This window comes from Ipomoea nil, unplaced genomic scaffold (genome assembly GCF_001879475.1).
Source record: "Ipomoea nil cultivar Tokyo-kokei standard unplaced genomic scaffold, Asagao_1.1 scaffold1977, whole genome shotgun sequence".
NCBI lineage: Eukaryota > Viridiplantae > Streptophyta > Magnoliopsida > Solanales > Convolvulaceae > Ipomoea > Ipomoea nil.
The window spans coordinates 1,494,589-1,509,228 of record NW_017618405.1 but is presented as its reverse complement, the minus strand read 5'-3'; the positions used below and the strand labels follow the sequence as shown (position 1 = coordinate 1,509,228).

The window sequence follows — 14,640 nt, the reverse complement described above, 5'->3', positions numbered from 1 at the left end:
CCTGATCTTGGAGGGTACTCCTCCCTCTATGTTTTTTGAACCATTTGATGTTTAATATATTTTGGTTTGTTGGCTTTTCAAAAAGTTTATTTTAAAAATTAATAAATTTAGTTATTATATTGAATTATTATATTATTATCTTTTAGTATTAAATTAAGAATTTTATTATTTTTATTATCGACTAGTTATCACCGGCGGATGCCACGGACCAAAATAAAGTGTGTGTATATAAATAAATAAATTAAATAAGTAAAAATATATATATATATATATATATATATATATATATATATATATATATATATATATATATATAATGTATGTAACAAAAACTAAATAACATACAAAGTTTATATATTATTAAATATCTCTTTATATACAATATTTGACGTTGAAGAAACATATTCTCCATTGTCATTGCAAATAAGTAACTTAAGACCATTTGGATTGCTAACTCTTGACAAAGCTACGTAAAGTGTCCATGAACAAAAACAGTTTTTTCAGTAGTAGGCCAACTGTAGAAAGCGTTTGTCCTTGGCTCTTGTTAATTGTCATAGCATACGACAACATTAGGGGGAATTGTCTCCTCTGAAATTTAAACGGTAACTTTGGATCTGATGGGGTCAACGACAATCGTGGAATCAACACCTTTGTTCCTGCATTACTGCCGAATAGAATTTTGGCTTCAACAATGGTCGCCTAGTTTAGAAATGATTAACCTTGTGCCATTGCACAAACCAGCAGAGTGATCTATATTTCGCAATAACATAACTGGAGACCCAACTTTTAAAGCCAATGAATGGTTTGGCACACCAGAGCACTTTAACCGCGTTTAAGAACTCCGGGGTGTGAAGTGCGGCAACTGAATCAGGAGTGTTTTCCGTCGGACAAACTGAGTCAAGCTAAAATATGTTCGGCATTCTGCATTTCATATTACTCATATACTCGTTCACTTCATCGACAACTTCAAGAGTTGGTGCTAAAATTGCTCTTCCAATTAGATAATTGCCATCATGTTGATGCTCAGAAAACATAGGGAATGTACTCTCAACAATAGCACGAATTGGATCACTATTTGTCTTTAACACATGTTCTTGAGGGATTTCAACTTTTGCATGACCATCATTTGGACACCAACCTGGCCATCACCTATAGCCGCAATCCAATTAGCAAAAGCAGCAAGGTTTCTCCTTTCTCCAGTAGAGCCCACATTTTGCAACCTCAAATTTTGAGTTAACCTCAATACCTTACAATGACTCCATAAATAAGAAGAGTTAATACTTGAGCCAACAATATCTTGCCTGGTACCCTTTGGTATCACCGGTAAGATTTGTCTAAAATCACCTCCAAGAACAACTGTTTTCCCTCCAAATGGCAAGTTGCAACTTGATGGATTAGCAAATCTTAATATATCACGCATTGTCCTATCTAATGCTTCGAAGCAATGCTTGTGCATCATAGGTGCCTCATCCCAAATAATCAAGCTGCATTTAATTATTAACTCCGCTAGATCACTGCCTTGTGAAATATTGCAAGTGGAATCCTCATTCACAGCGATTGGTATGGCAAAACGGGAATGTGCAGTCCGACCACCAGGTATGAGTAACGAAGCAATTCCGCTGGATGCAACGTTCAAAACAATTTTACGCTTTGAGCGTAGTGCAGCTGATAAGGTTTTCCACACAAATGTTTTACCTGTACCACCGTACCCATAAAACGAAAAACAAACCTCCATTATTGCCTGCAACTAATTCCAACACGGTAGTGTACGCTTGCTTTTGCTCAACAGTTAATTTCTGAACTAATGACAAATGCTCCTGGGCCAATAATGAACAATTCGTAATTCAATTCCTCAGCTATCAAACGGTTGAATGCAACAGTTGGCACATCGGTTTCAGGAACAGGCATACACGGAAAGTCTTGTAAGCTCTTACCCCACAACGATAACAATTTTTCCAATTCAGTAAGCCCATATCTTTTCTTCTCACATTCAGGCAACACAAACGCTGCACATCATCACCATTTTAAATAAACTGTAAGTACAGTTAGATCCCGTTGAAAACACTTCATAACTGGTATATTGAGTCTAAGTAGTTTAATAAAGACAGTAGAACTGTACCTGGATCATTCAACAGTGTACGTTGATTGTATTCTGCGTCGTCACAAAGTTCTGCCCAAACAATTTCCCAAACTTTTTCCGGCTGACAAATTGAGTTAGAAGTAAGTAGAGTAACAAACAGTCTACGAACAGCAGCAGCAGTTGCCAATGGCTAGCTTCAAAGTATTGCATCAACATACTCCTTCTCATCAGAAAATCAATCCCCGAGCATAACATGCATCTCGAAAGCAAGAGTACTCAACACCATCTACCGTGCGAATATCTTGAAAAGATGTTGGTCCCGAACTAAATTTAACAAACACCTTAGATAGTAAATTTCACCAGTACCTGGCGGCACATAGAACATGCGACCTATTGCAAATCCTCGACGCCTTGGTTGCCATTCACGAATGCTTTTTTTCCACACAAAGCTATTAGGCATCTGCTTGTATGTTAACTCACGAGCACACGGATACCGTTTATTTGCTTCAAACCACGCGAGGAACATGCTGTGCCTAACTGTCTGGCGTTCAAGCACCGATTCCACAGAAACATCATCGTCGAAAACAATGTTTTGTTCATTCGGCAAATGAAAGCTCAATCGTTCAACGGCCGGATTTCGGAATTGGATGTCATAACTAAAAAGACGCCACACAGCTTCACAAGGAGAGATGTATCTACAATCATAATACATACTAATCTCATCTATAACCTCACTACTATCTTCAGTTTCAGTACTCTTATAAAATTGGGCAGTAACTCGATCATTACCCTTATTCACATATTTGAACAAATACTTAATAGAGCGAGACTGGTTACACCACTCAACATTAATGTGTGCTCTATACTTCATTAACAAATATCTATTGTGCGGCACCACGTATCTATTATCCAATTCAATACCACTTTTGACAACTGTATTCCCATTATCACTACGCTTGTAAACAGGATACCCATTGAAGTCAAGATTAGTGGCCTCAGAGAATTTCTTGGGAAAATGCTTTGAGCAACGACCGTTGACCATACAAGGTGATTTCTTGTTTGCCACGCCACATGGCCATGAATCATGAAATCACTAACAGCCTTAAAATATTCAGGGTCAGTGTTTTTTTGGGGGATCTCTGCTGTTATCAAAGAATCAACATTGGCTGCAAATTGTTGTGAATCAGTACGCTCAAGGAAGAGCAAGATGTGTGCATGTGGTAATCCTCGCTTCTGGAACTCGATAGTATAAATCACTGCAACAAAACAATGAATATCAACATATAGAGAAATTTTGCCAATAATCTATAATTAATAAATCAAGAAGAATTACACATACCAGCTATAATTTTTCCAAAAATAGAACCACTTCTTATCTCCCTAACCAGAGTATCCAATTTCATTTTAAATACATGACATAATACATCAGGACGATCTTCAGGTCTCAAGTTCCGCCCTTCCAACAGTCGTTGTATTTCTGGCCATTTTGGATTACATGTAAAGGTGATAAATAAATTTGGATAACCAATCCAACCACATATTGCCATAGCATCTTGGTAATTCTGAACCATATATCGAGCACCACCTGTGAAGCTAGAAGGCAATACAATACGCCTGCCATGAGTCCCGGGCTGAACTTCTCTACGCGTCAAAGCATCAAAAAGCCCTTTATATGATCCACATCGTAGACTTTTTGATGTGTACGAATGTAAAGTAGTCGAGCAGATTCAACCATAGTGTAGCCATCAACTAAAAATTGTTGAAATAATCTTTTAGCAAATAAAAATGTTGAAATTTCATTCAGCCGCTCATGAATACGAAATGAAAGATATTCGCGGAGAGAAACACTATGTCGTGCTCCTTTATCAATATGTCTTTCAACATTGAAAGGGATATCCTCTCTATAACCATCTTCACCATACGGGAACAAAATTGGATACTGAAGTGGGAGGTATGCTGGATTAAGTTCAGTAATTCTCTTAAGCACACCTGATTTTGTTTCAATCAATATATCTCTTTCACCCAACATTGGATCTAAATCACCAACAACAATAGCAGCAACCTCTGACACTGTCGGTAGATTATATGTTTTGGCATCCTGAGTGCGTTTCCCAATTAATTTCATTTTGACGTCGACTCTGGGATTTTTCTTTATTTCATGTCTAGCCATTCGAAATGATCTAACCAAAACATTGTTCTCATCTAATGTTAATTGAAGATCAGAAACAATATCTTCATGTAATTCTTTGACCTCATTGCCGCCGCTACAATCAAAATTTAACACAAATCAGTTATATATATATATATATATATATATAGCATGAATGTGTAGATATCTATGTTTGTGCATAACCACACATGCGAATTACAACTAAGTATACCAATTACATACTAAAAGAGAGCATACCTAACAGCATTAAGCCGATTGAAAATCTCATTTTCTGGGTCATGGATGTAAAGTTGTGCAAACTTCGGTTTATTACCATCAACCGGCAATAAACTGCCCAACAAATGAAAATTCTGACCATTTAATCTGAACACTGGAGGAGCTCCACCTATGTTAATATCTTTGTCAACACGACCTCCCATTGATGTGAAGCTAAACATGTTATTGTACGACCGTATATGTTGCAAAAAATGTTTGCTTCGTGGAGTTTGGTCGAAAAATAAATCGAAAATGATTTTCGGTGGAATATTCAATCTTGGTAACTTAATCTTGCCATTACTACAACAAACTGAATATCTTGCAGCACCATTGACTTTCACATCCTTCAATTTCTCATCCGTCCAAAAGAACGCTTTACAATGTTGGCATTTAAGAACTGGATCACCTATATCATAATATAGCACTACAATACAATAGTAAATGTTGTTAGTACATCAACAAATATTTTCCAAAAATAAATAAATAAATATAATGACTTAAAAATTCAAATTATTCTTTAGTTCTACAAAATCTAACCTTTATTGTCAACACCCCAAACCTCGAACACTTGAAAAAACCACATTACATTTCTTTTTGTCATCTACACAGATTAAAAATAAGCATTAATATATACACATAAAATAATTAAATAAACTACACAATAAATTACAATTACACTAAAAGAAATAAACAAATACCAATTATCGGTTGACTTGTTTCGCCATTCTCAACTGTAAAATTACAATTATTAGTACTTGAGCTTTGTAACACATTGGCCATAATGTTCGACTGAACTTCAATTGGGTTACAAATTGCACTTCCTGCATCTATATACCCATACATATGAACTCCCATTAATTAGTCATTCAAAGTGTAGGATTTAAATACAAAATGGATAATATTATATACAATAATATATAAGACAATAATAATGTGTGTATGTTAAAAAATTAAATTTATTTACGTACGTACAAAATTACATATCAAATTGCTGATAAAATCTTTTTTTTCCTTGAGGAATAAATACGTAACAATTTAAAACTACAAACCTAAAGAAAAAACAAATATTTATGATAAACAATAGTAAGACTAATATTTACAACTTAAAACGTAAATAATAAATAAATTTATTCTATTTACTTACAAAATAAAATACATTTGAATTATGGTTACTATTATTATTAACAGCAACAATTCTAGAAAACGGAGGCCTAAAAACTCCAGGAAATAATTGTCGCTGTAAATTTGACTGATGCACACCACGATCTTTACAACGAACATCAAAACCCGCTTGGTAATCACAATTTTCTAAATTAATTAAAAATTATACCGTACTGTAGATTCATAATTTCTACCGCATAAATATTATGAATCTACAACATAAAAATTATAGAGATCCATAATTTCTATGTTGTAAGTCCATAATAATTATGGATCTACGGCTTAGAAATTATGGATTTATCCCGTGTTCACCATACGCTTGGTAAACACGTTTACACATCATAATTTGCCCAATTAAACATAAATAACATTTCATTACTAATTATGTAATTAACTAACATACTTAAAATGAAATTATTAATTCCTAAACATTTTATAAAAAAAAAAAAGAAGAAAAAATTAACCAACCCAATATATATATATATATATATATATATATATATATATATATATATATATATATATATATATATATATATATATAATAAAATAAAAAATGAAGAGATGAAGATGAAAGATCTAATATGAGCCCTCTTCATTTCTCACTTCTCTCGTCTTCATCTAACCCACTTCATTCCATGATTTCTTTGATGCTATCTATCTCTCTCTTACAACCTAGAACAGATGAGGAAAAATGGTGTTGACCCTTATCCTCTGTCTGTCACGGCTTCATCTTGAACATCTTCATTTTCGGAGATTACCGATGTTCTCTCTCTCTCTCTCAACCTTGAACGACAGCTATCAATTTGTCTTCATTTAGGTGGAAATCGTACTAAACTGAAGCTAAATTCATAATTACAGATATGTTTTCTCTTAATTTCTTGCTGTTATTTAGTTTTTTTTTTTTAATGTCTAACTGTGTTTATCACTTTAATTATCTTTATCATCTCCAAATATATATGAGATCTGTTTCAAATTAGTTCTTATTTCTCAAATTAACAGTATTTGTTTGATTCAGAGTGCATGCAATGAAATTTTTAGTCTGTGCTACTTTTATTTTCATAGATTAAAGACCTATTTAGGTTTTTTTTTTCTTCTTTCAATTTTCTACATCTTGTATTCCCGATCCTGAAATGATCCTATATGCCTAATTATATATTTATTTGTTTATTAAATTAGATCCTGATTTTGTTTATAATAGAGGATTATTGTTATTTTCTGGACGAAATATAATTCCCTACACTGTTTATGGAGAAACCCCTAACTCAATGTTTGTTTAAGGCCTAATTTTAGGGTTTCCCTAAACTAAATCCTACAATACTGATAATTTTCAGAAAGTTTATACTTATACTATATTCACTATCAGATTCGATGAATTTTTGTAAAGCTATAGAGACTATACCTAATTTTTGTTTAACTCTTGTTCTTTACTTACATTAAACTTGTAATTTGGTAACTATATCTATTTTGAAAACACATTTTAGAGGACACCAAATCTGTACATTACAACCTAATGAAAGCAATATCAAAAATGGAAAATCTTGAAAAAAATATGAAAAATAACTTTTTTTTTTCTTTTCATTATTCTGAATGAAACTTCAGTGGATATTTAATTTTTTTATAGTGCATATTACATATATACATGTTACCAACAAAAATGATTGCATTTTAATCATTTTCAAATCATATTTTTTTTCTACAATTGACATACCACTTTTAATAAATATTTATTGCAGATTTCACAATAAATGTTAAGCAAATGAGGACCCTGGTGCAACTGAAATAAGAACACAATCATTCATGGAATTTGAATGAAGACAAATAGGTATGAAACATTGTACCTTTATTTGAGCCAACATATTTCCTTTTTCCACATATCGTAGTTGATCCCGTCAATTTCTTCATTCTTACTGCAATTACTAACAATGCAATCACATTAATGGTAGATTCTTTCAAAATGAGTGGAGAATAGAGATGTTTCTTTGTTAGACTTAAATGAGTTGTATATATAGATATCAAATTTGAGAGAATTGAAAAGTCACTATCACACATTACTTTTACAAAGTCAAAACTTACAATCAGCAATTAATGCTTGATAGTAAGGCTATGTCTATAAATAAAGTAGAAATATTGTATGTATTGGATTTTGTGTAACTTGATTCTATTCAATTAATGTGATAGCTATTTTTAAAATTTTAAATAAGAAAAAAATCATTTCAAAATCATATCAGATTTGGTTTTCCTTTTCTCCACCATCTGGATGAATGAATAATTGAATATGCCACTTTTGTAAATGGCATATGCCCAGGTTCTTGTCCAAATAAAAGTGGGTTCACACTAACCCATGTAAAATGCAACATTGAGTTGAGATGTATATATGGAGATGTAGCCTGTAGCTGCATTATATTGCATCGCAAAATTTCCCTTGGCATGCAGCCATGGAAAGCAGTTTCATTACTTATTGTGTCTCTTCCAAATGTTTAATTGTGCCCTCTGCCAAAGGAGATTTGCCTAGCAATTCACATATAATAAACAGCAAATTAAAAAAACAACAAAGTTAAATACAAAAAAATAGAACAAACCAGAAATTAATTTAATTATTATATACACAGAGTCACAGACATTGTATTTACAAATTATTTGAAGTACTAATCGCGCTGCATGTATATTCATAATACTAACACAAAAATTTTGAAATTCCTGTGTAGATGGTGCAACATTAAGGCGAACATACAACCAAAAACCAGATAACGATGCAAATGAGTTAGTAAGTTTAAAGTTACTAAAGTTTTAATTCCAACATGCAAATGTATGGTTTCATTGTATCTTAATATTTTATTCTTTTGTTCTTTTATATCGAAATTTCGTTGTGCATATTGCATTCCTTTGCTCATTACTTGCATTTGTTAAGTTGGGTAAATTTGTTTTTTTTTTTTTTTTTTTTTTTTTTTTTGTTACTCAATTTCTGCGAAACTGTTTTCACTGCTCATTGCTTTGATAGACAAGTGTAAAAGTTACCATTAGACATTTTTTTTAAACTTGTTATCATATTACCCGTTGGTGACTAATAACTTCAAGCATAACTATATGAGATTGTGTTTTCTCTTTCGAAATATAGTATAACTTACAGCAAACAACAATTGGATACAATTTTCCAATTGTGGTTAACTGTGATCACCCCTTATTGCTTTGACAGACCATTGGAATTTTATGTGTCCATTCTTTTTCTAAGTTGTTAATATATTATGATTTGCTGACTATTATGTGTTTCTGTAGTAGTAATTGTTTAAACAATCCCTTTACAAATTTAGTCCTTTTTTTTTCTTTTCGAAGTTCTTAGTATATGATGATTTGTTGACTAATATGTGTATGTCTTATCTATATCTAATTAAACATAATGTCTATTTGGTTTTTACATAATATATGGCAATTTAGGTTTTTTTTTTCCTAATTTCTTACTATATCATCATTTGTTGAGTAATGTCTTTTTATCATCTATAGCAAACTGTAGATCAAACTAATAGGGCAAGGTCTAAGTGTAAAATATCAACATCATGTGCAGTTTTCAGTATATAACTTATAAGCAAGTCCATCAACCTGAATCTTATGTGTTTTTGCCACTCTTTACATGTTTTTCTATGATATTATCTAATCATGATAGGGGCAAATGATGATAAACATGTCTGATGCCAATTTTTTGGACAAAGTGTTAATGAAAATTATTGAGATTAGGATATTACCTAATATCAAATATTGGTAGTCTGTTTTCAGATATTTATTTTTACAGCTTTAGCCTTTTTTTCAAGTTGAGCAATTTTTTTCTTTGTCTAGATGTTGACAATATGTGATGAATGGTTGATTAATAAGTGTCTGTCCTACCTATACCTATGTGAAGATAATCCATATTTGCCTAAGAAACATAGAGTTGAAATTAGCATCATATTACATTAAGTAGACTTAGATAACAGCTGCAACTAAGACAATGCCAGTTTACAAAAACACAAAACATCATCACCCACCTACACTTAGTCACCATACTATTAAGTGAACCTTAACTTTACAGTTCAACCAATTCAGCCTTCAAAACACACCAGCAAAAATACACATTAGGGTGGATTACCAAAAACATAAAACCTAGTCTTAGTGCAAGCCATTTTCAACATATTCCCTTTAATGCTACTCCATTTACTTCTCCTTCTTCACAACAGCAACCTTAGGTTTCTTTGAGCTCCCAACAGCATCAAAATCCTTCATTAGGCACCTCTTAAGAGGAACAGCAACAGCCCCATCATCTAGATCTGCAGGAATTTCATCCAGCCCAACACACTGGTCCTGGTCAAAGTCTTCAGAACCAATTTCCAGTCCTTCACCCTCTTCATCATCACTAACAAACACTTGCTAAATGAGAAAAAAAAACTTAAGCATTAGCTACTAAGTATTTGACATTTGTTAAAAACATTCCTTTTTGTAGTTTAGATGATATCTACCTCGCAGGCTTGACCAACATCCAAACCACCATCAGCTGACACGATCTCAGATTGGCTGCAAGCTAAGAAACCTGAGCAGTGCTGTGTAAGAACTGCTTCATCTCTACAAACACGTAGAACAGTGAAAGCAGAGTAATAACTCTCTACTTGATCTTTCTTCATAGCTATCCGAAATAGCATAGACATCCCATGCAAACGTCCTAGCTCCGGTGGAATAGAGTTATTACCCTAGGAAAATTTCATATACTGTGTCAAGGTTTAGCCTCACAAATCAGGTAAGAAGATTAAAAAAAAAATTGCATACCCCAGGATACTTCTCCTTTAAGTCAGCAGCCGCTATACCAACCAAATCAGCACATTCCCGATCCCATATGAGCATGGGAGCATCCCCAGTTTCATCAGCAACACGAACTATCACTCTATACCTCACAATCCCTTCTTGCCAATAGCTCTTACACCCAGAACAATAGAGCATCCCTCCACTCTCAGACAGCTTTCTCTTGCAAGAATTAGTCTTGCAAGAGATAAAGTACCAATCACATAGACTCTCAACACCAACAATTCGACCAGCTACCCAATACTCCCCCAACTGCCCAACATAACACAATAAAGGTACTGTTAGTTAGTTATTGATACATCCAGCCTTACATAATTAGTTAAATCTGTATTTTAGGTAATTATATTCCCACAGAAATAGATTATAAGCACTAATGTTAGTTAGTTATGATACATCCAGCCTTGTATACATAGTTAAACTTACATTGTACGAAACCATATTCCAACAGAAATAGATTATAAACACTACTGTTAGTTAGTTAGTGATTATTGATAAATCCAGCCTTATATACGTAGTTAAAGTTACAATTTAGGTAACTATATTCCCACAAAAATAGATTATAAACACTACATACTTTAAGTCAAAGTTTAGGTAACTATATTCCCACAGAAATAGATTATAAGCACTACCATTAGTTACTTAGTAATTATTGATAAATCCAGCCTTATATAGATAGTTAAAGTTACAGAAGTGGTAACTATATTCTCTATGCAAATAGGTTTTAAGCAAAAAAATCATAACTTACATTTTTTTTACTGTATATTTCCTCAATAGAACTGACCAACACTTCCTTGGAAGTACCACTACCATTAGGAAGACCAACACCAAGCCGAGATGAGGAATCAATACACCGCAATGGAGTTGAGTTACTTGTGAAGCTACTAAAACAACAAACCAACAAAACACTTAGTGCTTCATTAAGAAGCAACCATGAAATTAGGAAAGATTTCCTAGGTACACTCACCGGCTCTTAAATGCAACAAACTCCTTACAGGGGTGAGAGAAAAACAGCTGAGTTGCATCGAAAGAGCTGCATATGCGCACTTCACCATCTATCAAGCATAAGAGATTAAATAAGTACATAAATTATGTGTGTAGTAAATACTAAGTTAGACTTACTGTCCATAAACTTAGCACGGCATAGTTGGATCAAAAGTATGACTGGGTCAGTAACATCTTGGTTGAAATAAGGAATAAGTTGATCCACGTGGTCATCCCAAAGTGTGCACTTAATCTGATTTTTACTGCACACATAATTGTAAGAAAGTTATACAATCAGAATGTAATATATAGCTTACTAAATGTAATAGACAGAAGTGCAAAATTCAGAAGAAAAACTTACCTCATATCCTCAAGGACAAAGTCTATCAACTTTGTTTTTTTTCCAGCAATTACCTTCTCCAGTGGGGAATAAATCTCCACAACTCTACCAATGACATCTAAAAACATAGGACTATGTTAACAACACATATAAGATATTTTTGTAGATTATCATAATTGTAATTTGAATATAACAGTTTTGATTATGAATCACTTACCCATTAAAACTTTCTCATCCACATCTTGTTTTGAAAGTATAGCAGGGAAACTCTTGAACCGAAACATCGTTTTCGGGAACTTGATACGCTTATATTGCTTCACCAATGTGTCATACTTAAACTTTATCATATAACGCAAAGTGCTTGTTTTGTATTTGAAAAAGTTTGTGATACATAGGAAATTCCTAATCCCATAAACTTGCCCCTCCTTGAATTCATTCTTATATTTGCTTACAATGTCCTTAGGTATGTGCACATGGATGAACATACCCTATATTTCAAAGAACCAAAACAACATAGTTAGCAGAACCTAGCAACACTTAAAAACAATCTAAAATATATATATATATATATATATATATATATATATATATATATATATATATATATATATATATATATATATATATATAAGAAGGTAATGTAGGAATAACACCTGTTCATCTACAAACACACACTCTTGGCTTCTTATGTTGTTTTCTCCCTTTGTTTCAGTGACAACATAATTCCTTACACAACGCAGCTTAATTGCCTTCGTAGTAAGCTGTGGATGAAGGTCTGCACCAAGAATGAATTGCCCAGATTGCCCAGACATCCTTCAGAGATGGTCACTGCCAATTGGAACTTACTTTAATGCTTACTGTAAACTATATTGTTTTGGGTTTCACTACTCTCTTCGCATACTTGTAAAATTATGTCTCATTGTGTATGTATATATAGCCCCGGAGATCACCTCCTATACGTATTATTATATTGAAAAATATATAGGCTTGACAGCAATCCCATACCCTGAAAACTTAAAATGCACGCATACTATGAAGAAGGCCATACCCATAGCAACTCTACAATAGGTCAACAACCTAAAAATTAGGATAAAATCTCACGCAAATATCATATCTTCTGAAATCTGATCTGATTAAATAATAAAAAAATAAATTCAAAGTAGGCGGGACATTCTTAGATTTGAATAAAAAAAAAATAAAAAAATAAAAAACAAAAAAACAAAACGGTGTAGTTTTCCATGAGCGGGAAAATGAAGCCATTTGATTGGCTGAAAAATAGTGACCTTTATATGTATATAGATTGTATATATTTCTCAAACAAATAATTACCCGGAGTATCGGGTTATCGATCCACACGGAACTGACGTGTATCAAGCACTAGCAACTAATCTATTCACGAGAAACTAATCCTATCGAAAAGGGTAATTAAGCAATTGTAAAAGTATAAATAATTAAAACAAAGTAGTGGGTTGATGAAATCAATAGAGGAAGAATGAGATTCTTGGGATTCAAGCGTTTAATCACCCAGTGCCAATCTAAAGAACAATATTAAATCTGGAGTTAAACAAGTGTGAGAATGCAAACAACGGAAGGAATTACTCTCATAATTCCAACCTAAAACAACACGAGTGAATATTCATTCCCATGATATAAACACTCAACAATTTAAGAACAAGCATTCATAATAAATTCCCAACTAATAGTCATCTCCCAATGTGCAATAGTCAAGAGTTAACTCCTTAACAAATATGCCCTCTCCCAAGGTGCAATAGTTAAGTGCAATTGTGGGTGCTCTTAATTATACCCTAACTCCCGTTAAGACATAAAGATAGCTATGAAACAAGTAATTTGGATCCGTAATTACTAACATCAACAATATAAATCACAATTGCAACATAAGTTATAAAACCCAAATATAAATATAATAAAGAATCTGAGAACTAGGCACATAGATTCATAAACACTTTTATTGAGGCTAGAATAGAATTCATTGCAATAATATAAAAGATTTTACAAGCAACAAAGAAAGTAAAAGAAAAGGGGAAAGAATTCTCCTAAATCATCATAGCTTTTGCTCTTCTTCCAAGATAACTTGTAGCTCTGGGTGTGATTATCTTCTCTTCTCTTGCTTCCAAAAATGCTGCTTGATGATCTAGGGTTGAGGGGAGATGGGCTCTTTATAGCGGGAGCCAAGTAGGGATAAATTAGGAAGTTTCCGCACAGCTTTCCAAAATCTCGTCCAGGATTTTTGACCCGTCGAGTCTCGAACTCCGCCAAAACGAAACTCCCTGGAATTATTCGATGCGTCGAGTTCTCTGACCACAAAAAAAAAACTCTACTAAAATTATTGGACGTGTGGGACTCGACGCGTCGAATCCTCTGTTTCAGCATTACAACTCCATTTTGGTACCAAACTTGTCTTAGGATTTCCCGTTACCTTCGCCATTATGATGTGAGCCTAATTGTACATATTTCTAGTGTTAGTTTGAATATATTAGTGGGGTTTAAGTTCATGAAAAATGTGACTTTAAATGCACATTCCCTTTGTTTTCTCATTAAGATATGGGTTTACACTTGATTTGAATGTTTTACGGTGTTTGTTAGTGTTTTGGAACCATTGTAGATCAATTGAAAAATCAGGGATAGTTCTAGGATGAGTTTGCAGCCAAAACAAAGTCAATGTGAAGGTAAGGAGGATACTAAAATTCTTCAAAGAGAGCCAGAGGGTGCTACTTTCAATGGATTTGATCACAAGAACAAAACAAGGGAAAAGTGGAGCAAAAGACCAAAGAGTTGTAATTCTCGTGAATTTGGCGACACCTTAGTATT

General features: G+C 33.2%; 2 protein-coding genes across 2 annotated transcripts; both read right to left on the bottom strand.

Moving 5' to 3' along the window:
- Positions 1–813: 813 nt before the first annotated feature.
- LOC109147143 (ATP-dependent DNA helicase PIF4-like) lies at positions 814–1,735 on the bottom strand (the record flags this gene model as incomplete). The annotated part of the gene is made up of 2 exons (XM_019294781.1): positions 1,139–1,735; positions 814–902 (listed from the first exon to the last, which is right to left on the bottom strand). Coding segments are annotated over exons 1-2 (686 nt in total), but the record flags the coding sequence as incomplete, so codon positions are not given.
- An 8,116-nt stretch (positions 1,736–9,851) lies between these two features.
- Positions 9,852–12,623, bottom strand: LOC109147142 (replication protein A 70 kDa DNA-binding subunit B-like). The gene is made up of 9 exons (XM_019294780.1): positions 12,465–12,623; positions 12,029–12,299; positions 11,833–11,929; positions 11,610–11,734; positions 11,455–11,542; positions 11,236–11,371; positions 10,458–10,742; positions 10,154–10,381; positions 9,852–10,064 (listed from the first exon to the last, which is right to left on the bottom strand). Exons 1-9 carry the CDS (start codon positions 12,621–12,623, stop codon positions 9,852–9,854), a joined length of 1,602 nt encoding a protein of 533 aa, XP_019150325.1.
- Positions 12,624–14,640: the final 2,017 nt, after the last annotated feature.

Excerpts from the sequence above, each read along its gene's own strand:
- LOC109147142 (XM_019294780.1), bottom strand. The coding sequence starts at position 12,623 with ATGTCTGGGCAATCTGGGCAATTCATTCTTGGTGCAGACCTTCATCCA. Across the intron at positions 12,300-12,464 it reads GTGTGTTTGTAGATGAACAG|GGTATGTTCATCCATGTGCA; the intron begins GTGTTATTCCTA and ends TTTGAAATATAG. Across the intron at positions 11,930-12,028 it reads GGATGAGAAAGTTTTAATGG|ATGTCATTGGTAGAGTTGTG; the intron begins GTAAGTGATTCA and ends CTATGTTTTTAG.